Source organism: Callorhinchus milii, unplaced genomic scaffold (assembly GCF_018977255.1).
Source record: "Callorhinchus milii isolate IMCB2004 unplaced genomic scaffold, IMCB_Cmil_1.0 Scaffold4, whole genome shotgun sequence".
Lineage (NCBI taxonomy): Eukaryota > Metazoa > Chordata > Chondrichthyes > Chimaeriformes > Callorhinchidae > Callorhinchus > Callorhinchus milii.
This window is the reverse complement of record NW_024704745.1, coordinates 51,988,105-52,015,905: the sequence shown is the minus strand read 5'-3', so window position 1 is coordinate 52,015,905 and position 27,801 is coordinate 51,988,105. Positions and strand designations below refer to the sequence as shown.

The 27,801-nt window shown below is 44.6% G+C and overlaps 1 protein-coding gene across 4 annotated transcripts in view; it reads left to right on the top strand.

Moving 5' to 3' along the window:
* The window catches only part of caska (calcium/calmodulin-dependent serine protein kinase a), a 301,664-nt gene that overhangs the window by 78,393 nt on the left and 195,470 nt on the right, over window positions 1–27,801 (top strand). For all 4 annotated transcript variants that reach the window (XM_007901662.2, XM_007901648.2, XM_007901656.2 and 1 more), the window contains exon 2: window positions 6,947–7,059. In XM_007901662.2, coding sequence (XP_007899853.1) covers window positions 6,947–7,059 — 113 coding nt within the window. The remainder of the gene's footprint in view (window positions 1–6,946; window positions 7,060–27,801) is intronic.

Here is a 27,801-nt window from a genome sequence, read left to right as displayed (position 1 = left end):
AAATTCTTGGGATGAGTGAACATTTACCCACCTGTAGTAAATAATTTTTAATGTAAGTTTGTTTTATGTTGATGTAAAATAGCTGAAAGTTGGTTCTAAAACCATCATTAAAAGATATCAACATACTGAACCAGAGTAGTTGGAACTTAGATGTACATTACAGTGGTAGCCACTTAAACCGGACATATCAGGTCTGGGTGTTTTGTCCAATTTACCTGGCGTCCAGGCGACAAGGGAGCTTGATAACGGTAATTGCTATGGATGTTGTATATCTGGATTTCAGTAAGGCCTTTGATAGAGTTCCTCTTGAGAGGCTGGTACTGAAAGTAAAGAAAGCGGGAATCAGTGGAGGTATATTACAATGGATACGCAACTGCTTGACCAGCTGAATTCAGAGGTGGTGGTACTGGGAATGTCATCAGACTGGGAAAATGTTACAAGTTCTACAAAGGGTCTGTTTGGGACCTCTTTTGTTTAATATTTTTATAAATGATCTGGAACTAGGAGTTGCAAGCACAGTGGCTAAATTTGCAGATGACACCAAGCTAATGAACAACAACAACAAGATTACATTTGTATGGCGCCTTTCACGTCAGGAGGATGTCCCAAGGCGCTGGAAATACAAGTACGGCATTTCAGACCCGAGCTGGGGTCAGGGGGCGAGAAGGGAGGGGAGTGGAAGGGGGGTGTCCGATGGCATGGTCGAAGAGGAGGGTCTTGAGGCGGAACTTTAAGAAGGCTAAGGAGGGGGCGAGGTGGAGTGGGAATGGAATTTCAGAGGTTGGGGGCAGAGTGGCTGAAGGCCCTCCCGCCAATGGTGGGACGGGTGGGTCGGGGGACGTGGAGCAGGCCAGAGCCGGCTGAGCGGAGGGAATGGGTGGGTTGGTAGGGGGTTAGGAAGTCGCAGAGGTAGGGTGGGGCGAGGCCATGGAGGGCTTTGTATGTGAGGTCCAGGATCTTGAACTGAATCCTCTGAAGGATAGGGAGCCAACGGAATCGGACGAGAGTGGGGGAGATGGGGTCACAGAGTTTGGTGTGGGAGAGGACACGGGCTGCAGAGTTCTGGATTATCTGCAGCCTGTGGAGGAAGAGGTTGGGAAGGCCGACAAGCAGGGAGTTTGCATAGTCGAGCCTGGAGGTGATGAAGGCATGAACAAGAGTTTCAGTGACCTGAGGGGTGAGGTAGTGGCGGAGTCGGGCAATGTTACGGAGGTGAGGGAAGGCAGAGCGAGTCATGGCTTGAAATGTGGGGGAGAAAAGACAGTTGAGGGTTGAACAAGACACCTACGTTCCTGACTGGCTGGTGAGTTGTAGTGTGCAACCATGGAGGTTGATGCTGACAGAGCCTGAGGTGCTGAGGCGCTGGCATGAGCCAATCAGGAGGGCCTCAGTCTTGTTCACATTCAACTGTAAGAAATGTGCCCTCATCCAGGACTTGATGTCCGACAGGGAGTCTGTCAGGACAGCAGTGGTCCTGGAGTTGAGGGTGGAAGCAGAAAAATAGAGTTGGATGTCATCCACATACATGTGGAAGTTGATCCCATGTCTGCGGATTATGTCACCAAGGGGAGCATGTAGATATTAAAGAGGAGAGGGCCAAGGACAGAGCCCTGGGGGGTGCCAGTGCGGGGGCTGGAGGAGAAACCGTTAGAGGCAACAAAGTGGAGACGGTGAGAGAGATAGGAATCGATCCAGGCAAGGGCAGGTCCGCGAAGATTGAGTAGGCGGTGTATGAGGATGGAGTGGTTGACAGTGTCAAAGGCGACAGGGAGGTCGAGGAGGACAAGGAGGCAGAGGGAGCCCTGATCACAGATGTTCAGAATGTCATTAGTGACTTTGACCAGGGCTGTTTCCGTGCTATGGGCAGCACAGAAGCCGGATTGGAGGGGTTCAAAGAGGGAATGGCGAGAAAGAAAGGAGCGGAGCTGGGACACGATAACTCATTCCAGGACCTTGGAGAGGAATGGGAGGTTATAGATGGGACGGTAGCTGGAGAGAAGAGCTGGGACCAGGGACGTTTTTTTCAAGATGGGGGTGATGACGGCTGTTTTTAGGGGGGTGGGAACTGAACCGGTGGACAAGGAGAGGTTGATGACATCGGACAGGAGAGGGGCCAGAAGGTGGAGCTGGGAGATGAGGAGAGAGGTGGGAATTGGATCGAGGGAGCAGATGGTGGGTTTGAGTTTGCGGACAGTCGTGGTGAGGGAGGAGGGAGAGATAGGGTCGAAGGAGTATAGGGGGGGATGGGTGGGGGGTGGGTCATGAGGGAAAGGTGATGTGGGGGAAGCTGTGGATGGGGCTGAGGTGACTGAACGTATCCCCTCGATTTTAAATTCAATTTTTAACTCGATTTTTAAGTCCAGCATCTCCTCACAGTTGGGAGTTTGAGGGGAGGATGGGCGAGGTATGGGAAGGTAGACGGAGGAGACGGTTTGTGGTGGAAAAGAGAAGCCTGGGGTTGTCCTTTGCCTCCAAGATAACCTTGGAGTAGAAAGAGAATTTGGTGGAGGCAAGAGCACAGTGGTAGGTCTTGGTGTGGTGAAGCCAGATCTGCCAATGGACCGTTAGTTTGGATTTGGTCCAGGCGCTCTCGGCAGCTCGCATTTGTGCCTTGAGGGAACAGAGATGGCTGGTGTACCAGGGGGATTTACGGGAGGTGAGGGGAGCAAGGGAGTCCAGAATGGAGGAGGGGGAGTTGTGGAGATAGGAGAGTGAGGAGGGGAGATCAGTCAGTGAGGGCCAGAGGTGTAGGAGTTCAGATGACTCCAAGGCAGTGGAGAGGGAGTAAATTTTTTTCCATGGACGGTATGTGATGGTGGAGGGTTGAAAAAGGGGAAGGGGTACTGAGGTGTTGAGGGAGATGAAGTGGTGGTCCGAGATGGCTTTATCGACGATGGTGATGTCAGAGAAGGTGAGGCCCCGGGTGATCGCCAGGTCAAGGGGGTGGCCACGGTCGTGGGGGGGAGTGGATGAGGAGGGAGAGTTTAAGGGAAGAGAGGAGGGAGGAGAAGTCGGCAGAGGTAGAGCAGGAGGGGATGAAGGTGGAGGTTGAAGTCGTCTAGGATTAGGAGGCGTTCAGAGCAGAGGAAGAGGGAAGATAGGAGGGTGGAGATGTCTGAGAGGAAGGTGGGGGAAGGCTTGGGGGGACGATAAACAAGGAGGATTTTGAGGGAAAGTCTGAAGGGATGGTAGAGGGTAAAGTGTTCAAAGGAGGGGAAGGTTCCGGAGGGGTAAGCGGAAAGGCCAAGGGGGGACCAGGAGATGAGAGCCACACCACCAGCACGGCGATTAGGCCGTGGAGTTTGGTGAAAGATGTAACCTGGAGGTGTGGCCTCAACTAGTGGGAAGGTGTCGCCTGGGGTGACCCAGGTTTCGGTGAGGGCGAGGATGTCAATATTTTCCTCGACGGTGAGGTCATGGATTGTGAGGGACTTGTTGGTTAATGAGCGGACGTTCTGCAGACCAATGCGGAGGGGACAGTTAGTGGTGGGAGTGTGGGGGGGATGAGGGGGGAAAGGGGGTGGGCAGACGGGTTGGATGGGGATGTGAGTGAGGGAGGAAAGGTTGGCTCCTGTGGGTGAGGGCCGGTGGGCCTTGCGGCGAGAGTGGGGGAAGGGGCAGTCAGGGGGGGTGCTGTAGGACAGCCGACGGCGTCTACCACGGTGGGATGACGGAGAATGTGAAGGGAGGAGCAGAAGGAGGCCGTGGAGGAGTTGATGAGGGATAGGATTCGGGGCAGGCGGAGGTAGAGGAGGGTTGAGCCGAAGTAGTGGAGGGAAGGGGACAGGGTCGGGAATCTCTTGGGGAAACAGCTCAGGTCAATTGCGGCAGTCAATGTGCGCACGCTGAGACTCAGAGCGGGCAGGAGTGTTCAGTGAGCCACGGTTAGCACGCTGGGCTGGTGAGGCTCAGTGAGGAGTTGGGGGCAGTCCCATCAGATCAAGGGGGTGGCCACGGTCGTGGGTGGGGGAGTGGATGAGGAGGGAGAGGTTAAGGGAAGAGAGGAGGGAGGAGAAGTCGGCAGAGGTAGAGTAGAAGGGGGTGAAGTGGAGGTTGAAGTTGCCTAGGATTAGGAGGCGTTCAGAGCAGAGGGAGAGGGAAGATAGGAGGGTGGAGATATCTGAGAGGAAGGTGGAAGGTAGGGGGGGCAGTCCCATGTACCAATGAAGGTGGTACATTGCGAAGCTGAACAAGATAGATTACAGGAGGATTTGAACATACTTGGGAATTGGGCAGATCGGTGGCAGATGAAATTCAATGTGGAGTTGATCTTTTGATATCTCCCAAAACAGATGTTGGGATGTATCAAAAGATCAACAGCAAGCCAAAATAGTGGGGTAATCCTGCCAAAGTAGGACCACAGGTCTGGTCACCGCAATACAAAAAGGTTATTGGAGAAATCGAGAAGATGCAGAGGAGGGCAACCAAAATGATTGAGAGAATAAAGGGACTGGACTATGAGTGGTGACTAAGTAAATTGGGCATGTTGACACTTGAAAAGAGAAGATTGAGAGGCGACATGATTGCTGTCTTTAAGATTCTAAAGGGGCAAAACAATATAGATCATGACAGGCTGTTTCAACTTGTCCAGAATAAAAACCAGAGTCTGTGATTGAAAGGGGGTAAATTCAGAACAAATCCACGCAAACACTATTTTAGTGACTGAATAGTGGAACAAACTCTAGGGAGACAGTTGAAGCAGGAAGTGTTGATTCTTTCAAACACAGATTAGATAGCTTTCTTTTAGGAAATAACATTATGGAATATAGTGCATAAGTAGTTCGGGACATATGCGACCGCAAGGAAGGTGGAAGGTGAACTAGATGGACCTTGGTCTTTATTCGTCAAGCATTTTTTATGTTCTTATGTTTTGCTTCATTGATAATCACTCCCATTGCGGTATCTGAACACCAGTTATTAGTGTTTAGTATTTACTTTCTAATGAGTATTTGTCCACAAAACACACAGTGACTGCACTTTACAGCAAATCCTGTGAAGTGCTTCAGGACATCTCTCCGTGAAAGAAGCAATACCAAATATAAGGATACTATTGGTTGTGTAAGTTCCATTATCACATTCAAATTCAAACCAGTTAAGACCAGGAATGCGACAGAAAATGACACAGATATACAGATGTGTGGAGATGGAAACATACTAATTATTTTGAGATTTTAGTCTTATTTATCAATAACAATTATGATTATTATTATAATCTTTGGTTTAATTTTGCGCCTTTCAAATTGGGAGGATATCTCAAAATGTTTCAAAGAATATAGTGTAAAGTTTAGTGATTGTAGTTTTTTAAGAGCATGTTTAATCTCTTAGTTTGATATAATCATTTTGGTGGTGGTGGTTTTCTTTTATTTCAAATATGGCTTTAATGTAGGTAGACTTTATTTTTTTACGAGTTAATGTTATGCGAATTTCAATAACTGTTTGACTTGCACTGCCATTCTCCTCCTGATATACAGGCGGCATTTTATTGAATGTGTAAGATTTGATCCCGCACCATATTGAATATATAGGATCTTTGTAGATCCGTACATTAAATACTGTGACAGTACTTTTGACAAAATGTTGACATACTTTTATTTACTTTATAACATATACTAAGTCTCATTTTTTCCCTTTCGTATTTAATGGATGTATGTAGCTCTTAACTGCAAATGAAAAGCTGGTTTGATAATCATGCAGATTTTTGGGGGCTCTGATGTTGAGACATTTGGAGTATCACTTCAGTTCTATCAATTTAATCAACTAAAATTGAAATGCAGCCACTGGTCATGTGATTGAAAGAAATGTGTGCAGAACTGGCATGAATGAGTGAAAGCAGTCAGTGGAGATTCTATCTGTTTTAGTCATTTTTATGAAACATTTAAAATTGCATAATTCACTTGAAGAGTATTTAACCTCCTAAAGTGAGAACTATGTACTATAGTTTGGGAAAATAATTTAACCAAAAAAGAGTGCTGTAATTTTTTTTGAAGTACAACCATATTTGATAAAAGTAATCATATGTTCAACACATTAAAGAGAAACAGAATAAGAATTTGTCTGTGATATTTAAATACATTTTTAATTACTGTTACAAAAACTAGAGTGCGTGCTGTCTTAGTTCTTTAATTCTTTGTCATAGATTCAGTGCACACATATGTCAAGTTACCAATTTGAAAATGCAGAATACAGTAAACACAAAATAACTAATCACTCCATGGGAAAAGGGCTCAGTGACCAGTTATCCTGATTGGGTAGTTAGACTTCCAGGCCCCAAGAGGTGCAGGCGCTTAAAGGAGGTTGGGCACACATGCTCAGATGCATTGCAGGGGCTTCTGGTCTATTGGAGGCTTGTATAGTGGCCTTCCGTCCTATCCTGTCGCAGAAGCCTCTGATGTATTGGAGGGCTCTATGGGCTCCTGCCCTATCTTGTCACAGGATAGGGTGGGGTAGGAGGCCACAGCACGGTCCTCTAATAGACCAGAGGCCTCTACGATGAATCTGTGCACGTGCGCCCAATCTCCATTGAGCATCCAGTCACAGAATAGGGCGGAAGGGCTCTGCGATGTAAGATGCCATCTTTTAAGAGGAGTTATCTGTTTTACATTGTGAGTACTTACAACAATTTTTAGAATGCAATGAGTTGCGTGTAACGTGGAGTCCCTTATTAACATTTTGCATGGGAAGCAGTCACATATTAAGACTGAAGTGGTAGTGACACGTTAAGCCAGAGTTGAGTTATTTGGAATTTACTGTATTTAAAAAGCTGCTTCTGGTGTATATCCAAAAAAAACATACCCTGGTATTGATTTTCTGTCATGTCCTGCTGTTCATTCGTTGAATATGTCCATTTGTTGAAAGAATGAGTGGTTATGCTATTGAATAGGCGCAGTGTCAACATAAGCTTAAACAAACTAAGGTGTACTGAAAACATATTTTGCATCCTTTGCAGGGGACCATTCAGTGTTGTGCGACGATGTATCAACAGAGAAACTGGACAGCAGTTTGCTGTGAAGATTGTAGATGTGGCCAAATTCACCTCCAGTCCTGGCCTGAGCACAGAAGGTATGGATTTTTTTTAAAAAGTGCTGAAGATATGAAACATTTATGATTTAATTATGAAAAATTGTAAAATTTAAATGTCTTTTGATGGACACAGTTTTAGAAATGCATTAATGGAACAAATAATATTGACTCCAGTGCAACTGTATCACTTTCAAAGTCCTACATGGCCTTGCTCCTCACCATCTCTGTCTCGGCGACTTCCAACCTACTACCAACTCGCCCAAACCCTCCGCTCAGCAGGCTCCGGCTTGCTTCAAGACCCCTGCCTCACCCTCCCCTTTGGCGGGTGGGCCTTCTGCCACTCTGCCCCCACCCTCTGGAACTCCATCTCGCAGTTCCTCCATCGTGCCCCCCCCCCTTGCTTTCTTCAAGACCTGTCTCAAGACCCTCTTCTTCGACCGTGCCTTCGATCACCCTCCTTCTCCCCCAGCCCTCCACCCTCCCCAATCCCGACCCCCACTGATTGTCCAGAACCTTAAGAAGTCCTCTCGATATGAAAGGAGCTATACAAATGTAATTTTGTTGTTGTTGTTGTATGGATAGGAAGAGTACAGAACATCCACTGATCCAAATTATGATGGAAGGTTGTGTAGAAATAGTGTCATCAGCATTAGCCATTCTTGCTTCAGAAGGACATTAATGTGTTCTAGGTCTTCAGAGAGATGTTTTAAGGATGATTTTGTGAATTCAAAAATTAATGGGGAAACTGAGAGATCTGAATCATTGGATAGAAGACAATGTAGAGAAGGCGAATCTTTAACATGCTGAAAGAAATAGTTAATGTGGATGCAAACCGTGTTATGTTATTCTACTTCTACTGATTTTGTAGAACCAGAGAATGTATATTGGCAGGGCTGACCATAGAATAGAACAGTTCTTTCTCTTCTTTCGCCGCCTTCAAACGTCATGCAATATCTACAGTGGACTCCTTGCAAAAGTTGTTAATGCTATTGTACTTTCACTTCTTTAAAGGGACATTGTAAAAGGACATATATTTGGTTTATCATATCATTTTGGAATATTTTTGGTTTATCATGTTTTGAATTACAAAGATGGCCAACTTCTAGTTTGTAAGATTGCCACACATGTCATTTCCTGGTTGCTTCAGGCATTGCTGGCAATGACTAAAAATAAAAAACATCAATGTTCTTCATCTAAATTCAAGAAGATCAGACAAGTATAATTATGAATCCTAACTTTTATTCAACATTACAAATTGACACGACATGCCATTATCTACTACCTACCATGCAAAATCCAATTGTACTTTAAATATTTAGTCAGTTTTCTTTCTAAAATAAAATATGTGCTTCTCAGTTTTCACCTACACTCACAACAGTTTACAGGGAACTCTGTGAAGCTCTTTTAAGATGTTCCTGATATTATACGTTCTATATCAAATGTAAGGATTGTTATTATAATATTAAGTCACCAACATTAGCATGGAAAGGTAAAAATAAGTTATAATGTTAACCTTGAGCCCACAACAAAGTTAATTATTTTTTGCAGCTGACACTATTAGCAATTCAGCTATTAAGATGTTAATATTGAGACTTCACCTTAGGATTGTATCTGTACTCAAGGACACCACTTGCCCTATCCCTTTACTCCACTGGCTCTTTCCCCTCCTTTGAGCACCTCACCCTCTCCCACCCCTCATTCCTCTCCCTTAAAATCCTCCTCCTCAACCGGCCCACTAAAACCTCTCCCACCTTCATCTCTGACATTTCAACACTCCTCACATCTCTTTGCCTCTGCTCTGATCGCCTCATCATCCTGGGCGACTTTAACCTACACTTCACCCCCTCCTGCTCCATCTCCACAGACTTCTCTTCCCTGCTCTCCTCACTCAACCTCTCCTTACACATAAACTCCCCCACTCACAGTCACGGCCACCCACTCGATTTGGTGATCACCCGGGGCCTCAGTGTCTCGGATGTCACTATTACCGACAAGGCCATCTCTGACCACTACTTCATCTCCTTCACCACCTCCACCCCCCTCCCCACCTCCACCAGACCCACCACCATCTTCTACCGCCCTTGGAAGAAGTTACCCCCACAATCCCTAACCGATGCCTTGGAGTCCTCTGAACTCCTCTCCCTCTGGCCTTCAACCCTCACCGACCCCTCTTCTCCTCTCCCTCCTCCACAATGCCCTCTCCTCCACACTCGATACTCTTGCCCCCATCACTTCCCGCACTGTCTCCTACTCCCGCTCCTCCCTCTGGTACACCACCCACCTCCGCTCACTGAAAAGCCAGGTGCGGGCTGCTGAACGCACCTGTGTCAAATCTGGCCTAACGGTCCACCGACAAATCTGGCTGGACCTCCTCAAAATTTACCGCTCCACTCTAGCCTCGGCCAAGTCGTCCTTCTACTCCAGGATAATCCTGGAGGCGAAGAACAACCCCAGGCTACTGTTTTCCACCACAACCCGACTCCTCCGTCCCCCCCGCCACCCCGCGCAGGTCATCTCCTCCAACCTTCACTGCGAGGAGATGCTGGATTTCCTTGAATCCAAGATCAAGGGAATTCGCTCCGCGGTCACTTCCCCTCCAACATCCACCAACCCCCCACCCCCTCCTCCCACACTCCGACTGCTACCCATCCTCCCCTACTCACTTTTGTACCCGTTTCCCCACCCTCTGTCACCAAACTCATCCTATCCCTAAAACCAACCACCTGCTCCCTTGACCCCATCCCCACTCCACTCCTTATCTCCCAGCTCCACTTTCTTGCCCCACATATCACAGACATCATCAACCTGTCCCTCTCCTCTGGCTCTGTCCCCATTCCCTTAAAAACTGCCACCATCACGCCCACCCTGAAAAAACCCTCCCTTGATGCGTCGCAGCTATCAAGCTACCGGCCCATCTCCAACCTCCCCTTTCTCTCCAAGGTCCTGGAAAGAGTTGTCGCCTCCCAACTGCGCTCTTTCCTTTCCACCCATTCACTTTTCGAACCCCTTCAGTCAGGTTTCCGTGCTGCCCATAGCACAGAAACTGCCCTGGTCAAGGTCACCAATGATATCCTGACCATCTGTGACCAGGGCTCCCTCTGCCTCCTCGTCCTCCTCGACCTATCGGCAGCATTCGATACGGTCGACCACGCTATCCTCCTCCACCGCTTGTCCTCCCACCTCAACCTTCAAGGCACTGTCCTTGAGTGGTTTAGGTCGTACCTTTCTCACCGTCTTCACTTTGTCTCGACGAATGGCTTCTCCTCCACCCCCCGCACTGTCTCATGTGGTGTCCCTCAGGGCTCTGTCCTCGGTCCCCTCCTCTTCACCCTCTATATGCTCCCCCTTGGTGACATCATCCGCAGACATGGAGTTAACTTCCACATGTATGCGGATGACACCCAACTCTACCTTTCCTCCTCTACTCTCAACTCCACGACCACCGATGTCCTGACAGCCTGCCTGTCCGACATCGAGTCCTGGACGAGAGACAACTTTCTTCAGCTCAACGTGCGAAAAACCGAGGCCCTCCTGATTGGCTCACGTCAGCGCCTCCGCACCTCAGGCGCTGACACCATCAGCATCCAAGGCTGCACTCTCCACCTCTCAAAGCCAGTCAGGAACCTCGGCGTTTTGTTCGACCCTGAGCTGTCCTTTCTCCCTCACATCCGCACCACAACTGGCACCGCCTTCCATCACCTCCGGAACATCGCCAGACTACGGCATTACCTCACCCCTCACGCTGCTGAAACCCTGGTCCACGCCTTTGTCACCTCAAGGCTGGACTATGGGAACTCTCTCCTCGCCGGCCTTCCCGCCACCTCCCTCCACAAGCTGCAGGTCATTCAGAACTCTGCAGCTCGTGTACTGTCCCGCACCAGGCTTCGGGACCACATCACTCCCACCCTCGCTCGCCTCCACTGGCTCCCCATCCCCCAGAGGATTGATTTCAAGATCCTCATCCTCACCTACAAGGCCATTCACGGCCTTGCTCCCTCCTACCTCTCCAACCTACTATCCCCCTACCTACCTGCCCGTACCCTCCGTTCCTCTGGCTCCGGTCTGCTCCACGTCCCCCGCCCCAATCGCCCTACCATCGGTGGTCGGGCCTTCAGCCTCTCAGCCCCTAAGCTCTGGAACTCCATCCCCCAGTGCCTTCGCCGCCTCCTCCCTTTCCTCCTTCAAGGCCGGTCTCAAAACCTTTCTCTTTGACCGTGCCTTCAGCTCCCCTCTCGACTCTCTTCCCCCTCCTCGCTCCCTCCCTTCCCTCCCCTCACCCTGACCATTTCCCCCCTGCTCGGGTCATGACCCAACTGTGCAGCACCTTGGGACGTCCTCCCGACGTGAAAGGCGCTTTATAAATGGAATCTTGTTGTTGTTGTTGTTGTACTCTGTTCTATAATAGATTTGTGTGGGCACCTTTGTGCAATACAGTTTCTGAGCTTCCTTGTTAGCAACCAGCCTGCAAGGTATTACAGGAATACAGTAAACTGATAACTCATCTCTCCAAGGAAAAAGGGCTCAGCACCAAGTTATCTCGAGTGGAGAGTTGGGCATAGGTCCTCCTGGGGCACCAGGGATGCTGTGACGATGTACTGCATATACCATGATAGACTCCACATGCACAGAGCGAGCAGCTGTCAATTTGACAGAGCGGTGCCCACGACTGTCGGTTTATTTGTAAAACTTGTGTAAGATATAGGCTTATTGTCTAAAGTCGCTTATTTTCTGTTTCCTATCACTTATTTCTGTTACTGTATTGGAAACTCTGTATTTCTCAGGACATGTACTGCAGTTTATTAAAGATACTATACTTCCAGGTTATATGTGGAAACTAACTATTGTTATGTTCACTGTGGGTCATGGTGAGTTATCCGATCGCTTATACATTTAGTGTAAACAAGTTTTTGTTGTTGCTGTGACAAGTTAAGCCAGGGTCAAGTTATCTGGACTGCAGTTGTATTAAAGTTTGGGGAGCTACATAAACACCACATTAGAACACTCCCTCCATGTCAGGGATTTGAGTTGGATTCCAGCCAAGATTGATGAGGGCTATTGTTAAGGTTCCTAATAGATATAGAGTAAATAGATATTCTTGGCCTGGTTTGCAGTAGGCGTGCAATTGCAGCACATTCAATGCAATGCTTGTGAGGGGGAGTGGGAGGGTAAGTGCCATGCTTCGGGCGAGATGTTAAACCTGTCTGCCTGTTCAGGTGGATGTTAAAGATCCCAAGATACTAATCAAAGAGAGAAGGGAGTTTCTCCTGGTTGCCTGGCCAACAATCCCCCAAATAAAATTGGTTACTCACTTTATGGTTGTTTGTGGGGATATAGCAATTGGCTGCCACATTTCACTCACAAAATACGGTCAATCCATTTACAGTATATCTTGTGAAGTGTTTTGAGATGTCTTGACATGAAAGGTGTTATATCAAATACAAGGATTATTAATATTTTAATATAATAATATTGTTTGTCAAAATTAATCACAAATTATCGTTTGTAGAACACAATTGCTGAAGTTGCTGGTTAGGGACCAATTTGCCAGTGGGTGATCTCCCATAGGGTGAATTTTTTAAAATTTTTATCTTATAGTAAATTAGTGTAAATTTACTGAATCTTGTCTCTTCTGAATATTTCTTGTGAAATATATACACTCCTCTAATTAGTTATTTTGACTGATACAAGCAAAGTATTTCCCATTTTGTTTCAATTCAATTTTTTAATGTAAATAACATCTTGCTTTTTAAGAGAGTACAAAACTGAATTTGGTCAATGATCGAGTTCACAACTATAATGTTGTTAGACCGATGCAAAATATGTGTTTCAAGCCCTGAGAGGAACAATATGATTTCAATAGAGCGTAACATCTGGCAACATGTCCAACAGTATAGGATCTATTTATTGGAATGCTGGAAGCATGGAAGAGCTCATTGCCTGGAAAGCATGGTTCATGGTTGGAAAGAGATAAAACCATTGTTCACTTAATTTTGCTGAAAATTGTGTAATTTTTGGGGTAGTTTAAATACAAGTCTTTTCTACTATCTCAATAGTTGACGAGTTTTCGGCAGAACTGCAATTCGATTTTGTGAATGTGGGTATACACTTAGACGCATATATGCATTTGTGCCAGTTTACTGCGTGCTTGATGATTCTTCAAAAATCATACAGTATCAGTGCTAAACAGATTCATTGATATCTTAGGCATCCAGCCATTATGAATGTTCCATAGTGACCATCAATATGCAATTTCTGTTCTTGGCAGCTCTAATAAGAAAATCACTGCTGAGATACTGGTCCCTTTATATTTGAATCTCCCTGCATTAATATTAAGGATTAATACCCTATGATTTTAATAACTTTGTAGTTTTTAAAATATGCATTTTTTGTTGAAAAATGATATGAATATAATAATAATAATAGTCTATACACTGCACACAATAAGTGTTAAAAAAGGGAAATTTACAGCATAAACATTTTTAAATTCTTATAATTACTGTATTTAAAGTAGCTAATATTTTAGTTTTATGCAGGTATCCTATTGGTTCCAGGGAGATTGATTTGGTGTTTTAAGATACAGAATTTGATAGACTACACTGCAGTGATGCCTACAGTTCTGCTTCTTCAGGGACACCTTAGATTTCTATGTTATGGAACAGGCCACCTGCACTGCCTGACCAACACTTTGCAGGTTGCACACCTAAGTAACTGATATTACAACAAATCTAATTTTTGTTAATACCAAATTGAAAATTATGCCCAAAAGCCAATTACTGTCAAGCCATATGTAATGACGTCACACCAACCTTTCTATCAGAAAGCAAGAATTGGCTGTTAACAGAATTGAGCCTTAAATCTTCAGTGTAGGTTTACTCACTGCAAAATGGCTTTTCTACCCGACTTCCAGATCATGTATTATTTTTAATTTTAGCTCATGTAAACAAAATTAGATCCAAATTCAATGCTAAAACCAACGTATCTTTAATGCACTAGTTCTGCCTACTGTTCAATTCACTTTACAGTATATTCTGTCAAGCGCTTTGAGATGTCTCGAAAACATGATAAAGAACTACAACAACAACAAGATTACATTTGTATAGCGCCTTTCACGTCAGGAGGACGTCCCAAGGCCCTGGACAGAGTACAGCATTTCAGACCCGAGCTGGAGTTGGGGAGGGGGGAAGGGAGGGGAGGGGAATGGGGGTGGCCGATGGCATGGTCGAAGAGGAGGGTCTTGAGGCGGGACTTGAAGGAGACTAAGGAGGGGGTGAGGCGAAGACTGGGGGATGGAATTCCAGAGATTGGGGGCAGAGTGGCTGAAGGCTCTCCCGCCAATGGTGGGTCGCGGGACGTGGAACAGGCCGGAGCCGGCTGAGTGGAGGGAACGGGCAGGTTGATATGGGTAGGTAGGAAGCTATATCAAATGCAAGGATTATTATTATTTCTTATCAATATTGAGAAAATCTTTTTTGCAATATTATATTGGGAGCAAGAACTCCCAATATATTATTCTGCTTCCTTGTTCTATCTTTGTCTTCTTACTTCTTTCCTTCTCCCCAATTGCTTCCTTAAGATTTACTGTACAAAGGTATATTCAGTAATTATAGTGGAATACTTTTTTGCAGTCCCACATGATCAAGTTTGAGGGTTTGTGAGCAGCAGCAAATAATTGCATTAGTTGCCTAATCATAGCTCACTAAATTCATAAAGAATGAATTGAAATTATTATTTTTAAAATTCTTAATTTCATTTATCTGATGCACAGTAGTTACAGGAAAGTGAATACTAAATAAAATACAAATCCTTGTATTTAAATTAGAATATTTTTGTTTGGAATTTAGGAACCGGAGAATGCCATTTGGCCCAGCAAACTTACTCTGTCATTTTATTACATCATGTCAAATATATATTATATTTTAAGTAATATGTTATACTTTCAATCCCATTTTCACACACTCTCTCCTTATCCCGTAACATCCGTACTGTTCAGAACTGGAAAAGACACTACGATCCATGTGGATCCAGCATTCTTTTTAAGTAACCATGTGATCCTCCCAACGCGAGAGGCCTAATACAAATGTAATTTTGTTGTTGTCTTCTGAGATGGTTCACTCCAGGTTTGTGGGAAGAAGTGTTTGTAACTTTGTGTGTGAAGAACTATTTTCTGGTTTCAGTTTTACCGATTTAGCTCCCAATTTTAAGAGTATCATTCCTAAGGTGGCGCTTCCTAAAAGAACTAACATTCCCAATGTATCCTGACCAGCGCTTTGTGCAACTGAAATAGTACGTCATTGTTATGTTTTAGAGTGACAAAGCCCAAAATTCCATTAACATTGCTTCCTGTACTTGAAAATGATCCAATTATAGTTGTGAGCCAAATTAGCAGATTATTTTTTCTACATTATAGTCCTTTAATTAGAATTTTAAAATTAAGTTCCAATCTGTGCAAGAAAGCATCAGAAGAGAAATGACATCAAATGGAATATCTGGAAGTGGTGTGCCAGTGTATTATGGGATTTGATTTGAGTACATTGAGCCGAAAGAAAAAAAATATCCAGGTAAAAGTCATGTTGCTGAAAAACAGGTGACTAAGAGTAATTCATTGCGCGTGCAATATGAGATGAGGTATAACATTTGGCTTGGTTTGTTATTACAGATTTTTATTCTTGATATTTTTATTTTTGAGTGTTGTAGCATTGCACTGAACTCATTATGTAAATTCATCATCAAAGGCCTACATTTTGCATAATCACTTGGGGCTGATATTTCTCTACTACTTGCATTTATATAGTGCCCTCCACACCGCCCAATGTTGTTCTTGTTATTAATTAATCTAATGTAGCCATGAATAAACAAGCAGAGAATGAGGAGAATGTACCGAGAGGCAATATGCTGTTTTATTGCAACTCTAAGTATTCTGATTCTGCCCTTCAAAAACTATAGTAAAACACTGTAGTGAATAAGAAGGGCAACGATCAATTAAGCAGGCTGAGCCAGGCACATTGCTAAAAGTATTAGGGAGGATCTCCTCCAACATTTTGTAGCTGGTAAGGTGTATTGAAAGGTAAATATTTAAGTCTTGGGCAATCTTGGAATGAATGAAAGTAAAAGTAATGGGTTGAGCATTGAGGACAATGAATAAGAAAAAAACATAACTATGAGGTGTCATCATTAGCACTGTGTGGATGTGAGAATTGGACCTTGAATGATAAAGTGCAAAGATTGGAGATTTATGGTGTTCCAGATCTGAGTTGAAAATTAGATAGACAATAACTTGGTCCATTGATGTTTATAAGAATAGATAAGTGACATGGATGATTCTGATAAGAAAACTTACATAATATGGACACATTATTTGCGAGTCCCATGGAAAGTTGTCTGAAAATGTTAATTGGAGTGGATAAATGGCAGTCAGAGATGTGATGTGATGGAAATATGCTAATGTTGAACCAGGAACTGCTACAATTTCTTGTGTAGTGACTGGAAAATATGGAATGTGCTGGAGTGGTGAAGATGCACAAGGAAAAATGTTCTTATTTGCCAGAGGAATCCAATATTTGTGAATCCATAAACAACAATACTGATAATGAAGTTGATGTTTTGAGGAGAGCATTCGTCACCTCCTTCAAAATACTCTAATGCTTGGCTGTTTTTTCAATAGATTCTTAAATCTATAGGACATCAAATCAATCTAGATTATTTATGCATCTTATAGAAGATATTTTTTTTCTGAAGCTACTACATTTATATTTCAATAAAATGTAGGTCTTGTTTAATTTCTTCCAGCTTCATTCTCTTCACTTGGTGAAATAACAGTCGTGCTGTTTATCTGTTGTAATCAAATTCTTCCCATTATGCTATTTCCGATAGTGTACTCTACTCCCAAAAATGGCATTCGTTTATAATTTCATTTACCATTTTGTTTTTATGTCATATTCTTCTAGGATTATGTTCTTGGTCTGTGTTTACTAATTGATTATTTGTAGATGGATTGTGGGATCTTGGAATTGTAAAGTAGTACTGCTACTTTAAATGATGCCTCTGATCATTAGGCATTTCATTCATATGAAGACTTTAAAGGGTGGGATGAATTTTAGGAGAAGAAACAATCAGAGTGTGTGACAGAGATGGAGAGAGGGGGAGGGGAGAAGAGTAGTTAAGGTTTGCATGTCCTTTCATAGTTTATACCAATGTCAAAATGTACACTTGTATGAGATCTGAGGTAAATCTGATTTAAGCCACTGCATCAGTTACAGTTCCATGCCCCCATATGGTTTGGCCATTCGTTGGGACGTCCTCCAACGTGAAAGGCGCTACACAAATGCAATTTTGTTGTTGAACGAATATTCACTGACCAGCACTTTCAGTGTCAACCACTGTACTTTTAGTTTTAGAGTTGGTGACGATTCAGGTTTGTGGTGGTCCTATTCAGTAGCAGTTCTGCTCAAGAGAAACAAGTTGTATGATATAAAGACAAATTTTTCTGGGAGCATCTTTTAAAATCTATCAGTCTGAAGTGTTTCCAAGGGTTGTGGAATGCTATTGAACTGTTCAAGCAACATTGCATCTAATTGGATCTTTAACTTATAAATATTTAATAGAATTTACCATATCTGCTTGAAACTTCAAACAGTCATCTTGTAGATGAAAGGATAGAAATGGCACCATACACTTAATGGAAATGGACAAAGGCTCCAGGTTCATGGAAAAAGTGCTAGGCCTTTTCCAAATTGTGCAATGCAATAACAATAATTGCATTTATATAGCACCCTTCTCATGGAAGGTCGTTTCAAGCTGCTGGACCATTAAGAGTTTGCACCCGAGCTGCGGGTTGGAATCAAGAAGAGTAAAGGGTAGGTTCCTTATAAACATTGATGCTTGAGCAGTTAACCTTAGGTAAGATTATATCTTTAGGGAGAAGCAGATATAACAGGTATATAATACTCAACCAAAAACATTTGCTTATTATAAGACTACTGTGATAGTTTTTTTAAGGTCTGAATGCAGTTCACACAATGAGCTACTCATCAACTGTACTGACTTTTGAGTAGGCAACCGTGCCTAATCTTCATCAGCAATACCTTGCAAACAATAATAAAATGAAGAATTAATTTGGTTTGTTTTAATGGATTCGGACAAGAGAGGAATATTGGCTAGGAAACAACAACAACAAAATTACATTTGTATAGTGCCTTTCACATCAGGAAGACGTCCCAAGGCGCTGGACAGTCAGATCCAAGTTTCAGACCCGAGCTGGAGATTGGGGAGGGTGGAGGGCGGGGGGGGATCAGGGTGATCCAAAGCATGGTCGATGAGGAGGGTGTTGAGGGTCTTCAAGCAGACAAAGGAGGGGACGAGGCGGAGGCACTGCGGGATGGAGTTCCAGAGGGTGGGACCAGAGTGGCAGAAGTCCTGCCCGCCAATGGTGCGGTGGGCGAGGCAGGGGACGTGAAGCAAGCCGGAGCCCTCTGAGCAGAGGGAGCGGGCAGGATGGTAGGGGTTAGGAAGTCGCAGAGATAGGGGGGAGCAAGACCATGGATGTCTTTGAAGGTGAGGACCAGGATCTTGAGCTATATCGTCAGTGTGATGGGAAGCCAGGTGAGGATGGGGGTGATAAGGTCATAGAGCCTGGTGCGGGAGAGAACACGGACTGCAGAATTCTGGATGATTTGCAGCCTATGGAGGGAGGAGTTGGGGAGGCCAACAAGCAAGGAGTTTGCATAGTCGAGCCTCAATGTAATGAAAACGTGTATGAGGTTTCGGTGGCCTGTGGTTTGAGACAGTGGCAGAGCTGGGTGATGTTGCAGAGGCGGGGGAAGGCAGAGTGGATTATGGGGCAAATGTGGGGTAGAAAGGATAGTTGAGGGTCAAACAAGACCCCAAGGTTCCAGACTGGCTTAACAAGGTGATGCTGTCAGCGCCTGAGGTGAGGAGGCATTGACAGGAGCCAATCAGGAGAGCCTCGGTCTTGTTGTTGTTCAACTGAAGAGAATTAGCTCTCATCCAGGACTTGATGTCCAACAAACATTCTGTCAGGACAGCAGTGGTCCGGGAGTCAAGAGGGGTACAGTTGTGTGTCATCTGTATACATATGAAAGTTGACTCCATGTCTGTGGATGATGTCACCAAGAGGGAGAATGTAGATATTGAAGAGGACGGGACCAAGGACAGAGTCCTGAGGAACGCTGCATGAGACGGTGCGGGGGCTAGAGGAGAAACCGTTTATGGAGATGAAGTGGAGGCGGTGTGAGAGGTACGATCTGAACCAGTCAAGGACAGAGCCGTGAAGGTTGAGGTGAGAGGAGAGATGGTGGATGACGATAGAGTGTCAACAACAAAATTACATTTATAGAATGCCTTTCACATTGAGAGGACATCCCAAAGCACTGAACAGTCAGGTGTCGGGGTCTGAGCATGGAGGAGGGGTGGTGTAGGGGTGAGGGAAGGCAGAGAGGTGGGAGGGTGACCAAAGGCACGATCGAAGAGAAGGCTCTTGAGACCAGCCTTGAAGGAGGCAAGGTAGGAATCGAGGCGAAGGGATCGTGGGGTGGAGTTCCAGAGTGTGGGGGCAGAGATGCTGAAAGCCCAGATACCGATGGTAGGGCGGGTCGGGCGGGAGACATGGAGCAGGCTGAATGGAGGGAGCGGGCAGGTTGGTAGGGAGTCAGCAGGTCAGAGTGCTAGGGGGGAGCAAGGCCATGGATGGCCTTGAAAGTGAGGACGAGGATCTTGAACTTGATCATCTCAGGGTAGCGAAGGCAGCAGAGGTCAAGGAGGACGAGGAGGCAGAGGGAGCCCTGATCGCAGATGGACAGAATGTCATTTGTCACTTTGACCAGGGCTGTTTCTGTGCTTTGGGCAACACGAAAACCCGATTGGAGGCGTTCGTGAAGGGAGTGGTGGAAGAGGAAGGAGCAAAGCTGGGAAGCAACAACTCGTTCCAAGACCTTGGACAGGAAAGGGAGTTAGACATGGGGCTGTAGTTTGAGAGCACAGATGGGTCCAGGGAGGTTTTTTTGAGGATAGGAGTGATGATGGCCATTTTTAATGGGGTGGGAACAGTACCAGTGGACAGGGAGAGGTTTATGATGTAGGGGCAAGGAGGTGGATCTCGGAGGTAAGGAGAGGCGTAGGGTTGGGGTCGAGGGAGCAGTTGGGCGGTTTCATGCGGGTTATAGTGGTGGTGAGAGAGGATTGGGAGACAGGATCGAAGGTCATTGAGAACGTGCTGCTTTTCAAAATATAATACTTGAATATCCACTGGAGAACAGGAAGACATGGTCTTGATTTAACATCTCATTGGAATTATAGCACCTTCAACAAGGGAGCAGTCTCAGTGCTGCACTGCAGTGCCATCTTAGATCAGGGCTGGCCAACTTGGCTATTCCATGCATGCGATCCAAATTGGCCATCCTTGGCTTAGATTATGAGCTGTGGTTTCCAACTTAACTTCTGCTCCAAAGGTTCTACCAATTGAGATGAACTTTTTTTCTTCCAAACTATTAACCAGTTTTGATTGAAGATGATGAGGATAAGAAATCTGCTTCCAATAATGCTCCAATCAATTCCCCCGGATCTGTGCAAGAATAGATCAAGGAAGATGCTCCTTAAGAGCATCTAGAAGACGTGAAAAGCGCTATATCAAATGCAAGGATTATTATTTTTTTATTATAAATGTTATGGTCCCAATTGAAACGATTTATGTGAGTTTTACTATACTTCTATTTATGCATTACTCATGTCAGTAGTACCCACATCTCTGGGTCAAAAGATTTTGGGTTCAAGGCCTAGTCTAATGTTCTAGTGAGGTGCCTTGATTCTGTGACTATACTGTAAAAGGTATTGTCCTTTTATTGAAACTCTTTTTAGTAAGAAATTAGCTGAAGGACCAAAGTAATCAAAGTTGAAAAATATAGATTGCAAGAGAACAACAACAACAACTTGGATTTATATAGCGCCCTCCACACCGGACTACGTCTCAGAGCGCTTCACAGTAATGGATCCCGGGGACAAGGGGGAGGAAGGTGACCAAAGGCGCGGTCGAAAAGAAAGGTGTTCAGCCAAGACCTGAAAGTGGGAAGAGATGGGGCAAGGCGAAGGGAGTGAGGAAGGGAGATCCTCGGGGCGTAGTGGCTGTAGGCATGATCACTGATGGCGGAGTGGAGGATCTGGGGGACAAGGAGGAGGCCAGACCTGGTGGAGTGAAGGCAACGGGCACTGTTGTGAGGAGAGAGGAGGTCAGAGAGGTAGGGGGGTGCAGAGGAGTGGAGGGATTTAAAGACAAGGGTGAGGATCTTGAAGTCGATCCTCTCTGAGACAGGCAGCCAGTGCAGTCTGGCAAGGACTGGGGTAATTGGGGAGCGGAGTTTGGTGCGGGTAAGAATGCGGGCGGCAGAGTTTTGTATGACCTGGATTTTATGGATGGTAGCATAGGAGAGACCGGCGAGGAGGGCATTTCAATAGTCCAGCCGAGAGGTGACAAAGGCATGAACCAGGGTTTCAGCAGCTTTTGGAGTGAGATATTGGCAGAGACGGGCGATGCGTCAGAGGTGGAAGAAAGCGGAGCTGGTGAGGGACCGGATGTGGCGGAGGAAGAATAATTGGGGGTCGAACCTGACGCCTAGGTTGTGTACAGGTTCGGAGAGTTTTAGAGGGAGGTCAGGTAGGTGGAGGAAGTGAGAACCATATGATTTTAGATGTTGACCAGAGCCAAAGAGTATGGCTTCCGTCTTGTCAACGTTCAGCTGAAGGAAACTCACGCTCATCCAGCTCCTGAGATCTGACAGGCAGGCTGACAGATCATCAGGGGACTGGGGGTTGCAAAGTGAGGTGGAAAAATAGAGTTGGGTGTCGTCCGCATATACGTGGAAGTGTACCCCATGTCTGCGAATAATATCCCCAAGAGGAAGCTTATAGATCAGAAAGAGGAGGGGGCTAAGGATGGATTGTTGGGGTACCCCACAGGTAATCGGGTGAGAGCGGGAGAAGTCATTGGTGCAGATATATTTCTGGCAGTTCGTGAGGTAGGACTCGAACCAGGCGAGTGCAGTCCCACTGAGGTGGATGACGGAGGAGGAGGAAGATGACGTGATCGACTGTGTTGAACGCGGTGGAGAGGTCCAGGAGGACAAGGAGGCAGAGGGAGCCCTGCTCACAGATAGAGAGGATGTCGTTTGTGACTTTCACAAGTGCAGTCTCTGTATTGTGGGCAGGGCGGAAACCGGACTGGAGGGGTTCGAACAGGGAGTGGGAGGAGAGATGTGCGTGGAGTTGATTGGAAAGGGACTTGGGGAGGTGAGTCTTGGGAAAGAATGAGTTTTTAGAAGTTTGGATTTCAACACTGAGAATGAAAGGGAAAGGAGAATCTTTTGTCATGATGTGTTTTTTGTATAATATATTTGAATACTAAGCGGTTTAGTTGAGATTTTATCCAGAAAATAATTTGTGAAAGTTGCAGAACACTAACTAATTATATTAGACATTTAAACTGTTGACTTGCACAGGTTTTGTTTTAATTAAACTTCTCTTTGAATTAAACCAATATCTAGGACAGTTGTATTCAACAAATTGCAGTTCCCATAGATTTTCCATAGGCGGTGTTCACGGTAGAATGCAGTCAGCAAACAGTTTTTTNAATGTCATTGATGGATGAGAAGTTCGTTCAGGTGGATGTTGAAGATCCCTTGGTGGTGTATTTAATAAAAGCAGGGAGTTCTTTTGATGTCGTGGCTCATATTTCTGCCTCAGTCAGATTCACCAAAAACTGCCTAAATTAGTCATTCGTTGCTGCAGTGAAACGTTGCGGGCACAGAATAATTGCTGTATTCATGTAGTCTCAGTAAGTTAGTTAATTAATGAAGTAATTCAGCACTCCTGGTGCTTTAATGTGCTTAGCCATGTAGTAATAAGAATTGAGTTCAGCTTTACAATTCTATAAATGTTAAGCTTGCCAATATCAGCAAATTCCTCAGGGATATGTAGGAAGTTACCATGGCCCATGTCTGTTCTCTTTCTGGTGGATATGGACAGATCAAGTTGGCAGAAAGCTAGAATAAATGTTTCGGCCTACTTTTTGCATTGGGACTAAAAATTAAAATATCATACTTCAGAATGTTACTTAGTAGCACACAAGAGTCGGAAGTCGTGGGTTAGTCAGAAGTCGTGGGCAGTCCATCAGATGGTATGTTAAATCAAGGTCCCGTCTGCCCAGTCGAGTCAACTTTAAAGATCCCATCATCCCATTTAAAAAGAGATTGTACTTTCTCTTGGCCCATAACTCTCCAGTCAAATTGGTCAGTCAGGAACCTCGGCGTTTTGTTCGACCCTGAGCTGTCCTTTCTCCCTCACATCCGCACCACAACTGACACCGCCTTCCATCACCTCCGGAACATCGCCAGACTACGGCATTACCTCACCCCTCACGCTGCTGAAACCCTGGTCCACGCCTTTGTCACCTCAAGGCTGGACTATGGGAACTCTCTCCTCGCCGGCCTTCCCGGCACCTCCCTCCACAAGCTGCAGGTCATTCAGAACTCTGCAGCTCGTGTACTGTCCCGCACCAGGCTTCGCGACCACATCACTCCCACCCTCGCTCGCCTCCACTGGCTCCCCATCCCCCAGAGGATTGATTTCAAGATCCTCATCCTCACCTACAAGGCCATTCACGGCCTTGCTCCCTCCTACCTCTCCAACCTACTATCCCCCTACCTACCTGCCCGTACCCTCCGTTCCTCCGGCTCCGGTCTGCTCCACGTCCCCCGCCCCAATTGCCCTACCATCGGTGGTCGGGCCTTCAGCCTCTCAGCCCCTAGGCTGTGGAACTCTATCCCCCAGTGCCTTCGCCGCTTCCTCCCTTTCCTCCTTCAAGGCCGGTCTCAAAACCTTCCTCTTTGACCGAGCCTTCAGCTCCCCTCTCGACTCTCTTCCCCTTCCTCGCTCCCTCCCTTCCCTCCCCTCACCCTGACCATTTCCCCCCTTCTCGCTCCCTCCCTCCCTTCCCTCCCCTCACGCTGACCATTTCCCCCCTGCTTGGGTCATGACCCAACTGTGCAGCGCCTTGGGACGTCCTCCTGACGTGAAAGGCGCTTTATAAATGGAATCTTGTTGTTGTTGTTGTTGTTGTTGTTGTCATTTACGTCAGGGCTTGTGGATTTTGGGACATTACTTGGCATATTGGTACCAGGAATGAGAGACTTCAGTTATCAGGATGGGCTGGAGAAGCTAGGATTATTCTCCTTGGAGCAAAGAAGGTTAAGAGGAGACTCAATACAAGTTTTCAAAATTATGAGGGTATTCAATAGGGTGAACAAGGAGAAACTATTTCTAATGACAGGTGCAGTAACCCAAAGACGCCGATTTGAAATAGTTGTTGATAGAAACAGAGGGGAGGTGAGGAGACATTTTTTCACACAGTGAGTTGTTCTGATCTGGAATGCATTATCTAAAAGGGTGGTGGAAGCCGATTTGATAATAACTTTTAAGAGAAAAGTTGATAATTATTTGGGGAGGACAAGGTTGCTGGGCTGTGGGGAGAGAACGGGGAAATGGGATTGATTTGGATAGTTCTTTTCATGGAGCCAGCCAGACACAATGGGCCAAATGGCCTCCTTCTGTGCTGCATAATTCTATGATTCTATGATATTGGATTCTATATGGCCTACAAATAGTCATTACACTTTTATCACAACCAAAAGTCACACGTATCGCACAGTAATTCTTGGCAATTATTTCTTGCCTGTATTTTGGGTATAAAACATTCATATTGTTCTCTCCAACAGAATTTTATGCCCATCAATCAGGTGACTTCTAAATTATGAAAAGTATGGCTTTGATGTATATTTATACCCATAATTAATAGCAAGATACTTTCCCCTTTCTTACTGTGAGAACTTGTTTTATAGAATCAAATTTTCCAGCATCTGTTGCTCTTGTGCCATCTCTCCAAAAGGGCTATCCATTTAGTCCCAATTCCCTTGAAAAAGCAAAAGGTAATACTCTTTCCCCATTACCTTTTCTCTTTTTCTTTTTCAAATATTTATTTAATTCTCTGTTAAAAGCTTATGGATTCTACTTCAACCACTATTTTTAATGGGGCAATCCATGTACTAATGCAGTCTGTGTAAAAACATTTTGCCTTTGCGTTTTTTGTTTGCTAATGATTATCAGGTTGATGGGGGAGCAGGATGTGGTGCAGGGATGATGTTAAGATGTAGCTGAGCGTGCAAAAACAGTTATATAAAAAAAGAAACATCAATGTGATCTCATTGTGGAAAAAATCCAAGTTTTATTGAAGAACTGCCAGGCACAGCAAAAATGTATTACCAGCAACACCATAGATGAACCAAACTCAACTGGCATTGTAGGTACCTCCTTTTTATAAGCTTCTGCTCTCGATTTTTGTCAGATGTGTTCCATGAGGAATCTCAAGTTCAACAGCACAAGCGCAGAGCAGAATCAAGAGAAGCCTTAGCAGAAAGTAGACATGCGGCAAGTGAAAGACAGGAAACGAAGAAGAATAGGAGGAGGCCATTCAGCCCAAAGTGTCTGTTCCACCTTGAAACAAAGGAATGGAATACGCTAAAAAGAAACGTAAATTGATTTCTTTCAATGCAAAACAAAACATGGGACTATTTGCCTGAAAGTGATTTGATCCCAATGTTTAGAATTGCCATTTAAACACGTGTTCCTTTTTGGGCTTTTAACTTCTGTTTGTGAAGCATTTATTTAAATACTTGCAAATATTCAACTGATGAAACAAATTTTTATTTATAGAAGTGATCTGCAGTATATAGTACTTCAAAATTCAAGAGGTAATAAGGTAAGTGGGATCTCCTTCGAGCTGAACTGGCTCCAAGGTGACATGTTTGGCAATGGAATATCAGAATCGAGCCAGCCCTCTATGGCGGTCTTGATAGTCGGATTCCTGAGCCAGGCGGATCCATTATTGAATTTATATATTTTGTGGGCGAAATAAGGCATCCAATTGCACACAGCAGTGTCCCACAAGCAGATGGGATTGAAGTGACCAATTTATTTTAAAAAGGAATTATTACCCCAGAAAAGCGATCCACCAATCGACTAACAACCGGGTTCCTACTTAACTGCTAAGTAAACAGGCATGTGGAGTAAGGAAACTTGCCCAATATTTCGCCCTGCAGGGAATCAAACTCAGAATTCTCGCTTGCGAGGTGAGTGCTTTAACCACTGAGCTGCAAGACTCCAATTGCTGTGCGTAATTGGCTGCCGCGTTTTGCCCACAAAACATACAGTCAATTTACTTTACAGTGTGTTCTGTGAAACGTTTTGAGACATCTCAAAGACGTGATAAGACGCTATATTAAATGCAAGGATTATTACTATTATCATGAAGTCAAATTTACCAGAATTGTAGAACACAGTACTCAAATGCAACAAAACGCCAAGGAATGGAATTGTTTTCTAAAACTCTGAATCAGATGTAATTACAATGTAAGAACCGATGAAGTAATATGCTTCCTGATTATTCCAACATACCTACCTGGTGAGGGTCTCTTCAGGTGAATTTACTGAACATATGATTTGTCACTTAGTTCAGTAATCATTTTGTGTTAAAGAGCCATTACCAGCAATTTGAACTTGGATGTCACAAAAGAATCGATTTACTTAAATAAATTGCCTTGAATCTCAATGAACCAACTCCATTTCAACTGAATGAAATGGAATCCTGTGGCGTAATGGTTAGAGCTCTCGCCTCGCAAGTACGAGGACATGGGTTTGATTCCCGGGCAGGAAGAAGCCTTAGGCAAACTTCCTTACTGTACACGCCTCTGTTTAACTAGCAGTAATAATCTGGTTGTAATAATCTCTTTTAAAAAAAACTAATAATAATTTGGTCACTCAAACCACGACTGTTTGTGAGACGCTGCTGTGCGCTATTGGCCGCTGCGTTTCGCTCACAAAATATGTGGTCAATTCACTTCAGTATATTCTGTGAAGCGCTTTGAGACATCTCGAAGATACGATCAGGTCCTATATCAAATGCAAGGATTATTATATTATAACCAATTGGAGCAAAATATCAGTGTTGTTAGCTGGAAATTTGGGTGCACTCTTCGCAGTTGTTATTGATCAGGAAGATGCACTTAATAGGCACTTAACGTATTCTGGAAGAACCATGCTCAGACTGTTTGAAATCAATCTTCTGTTGGGACCAATGCAAGTTTAATGAAATTTTACAGTTGGCACATGATAGACCCTACAGACTCAAAAGTAGCAGCATACGCAAGCTTGCACTATACACTAATTCTAATTCCTGAGTGTTTCAATATCTAGTTAGAAGGATATTGGTTTCTTACAGTGTATATTATCATTTCTCTTTACTTGATATTTTCAGTCTCCACAAGGAAATTACAAAGGCTAATTGAAAGCTAAGTATGCTTTGCTTCTTTATCAAACATTAAGTTGAATTATTTTCCATACGATCATTAATTGAACCCAACCTTTTCAAGAAGATATTTTGAATGTTATTCGTTGAGTCACCTGTATTGGGGCATTGTCTGGGAAATGTGACAACGGAAACATTAAATGGGTCTAGAACTGGAAATTTAAATATCAAGATGACCTTGATTTGTGAATAAGAATTGTGCCTCTTGTGAGAATGAATCATTCTTGCCTAAAGGGAAAACAGCATAAGTAAAACCAGCCCATTTGCTTTCATCATCAGATTTTGTGATTGAGCATCTAGATTCAAGTCTAAGGTTTCCACACTACTTAGTATATTAACATTAAATTCCAGTCTCATCA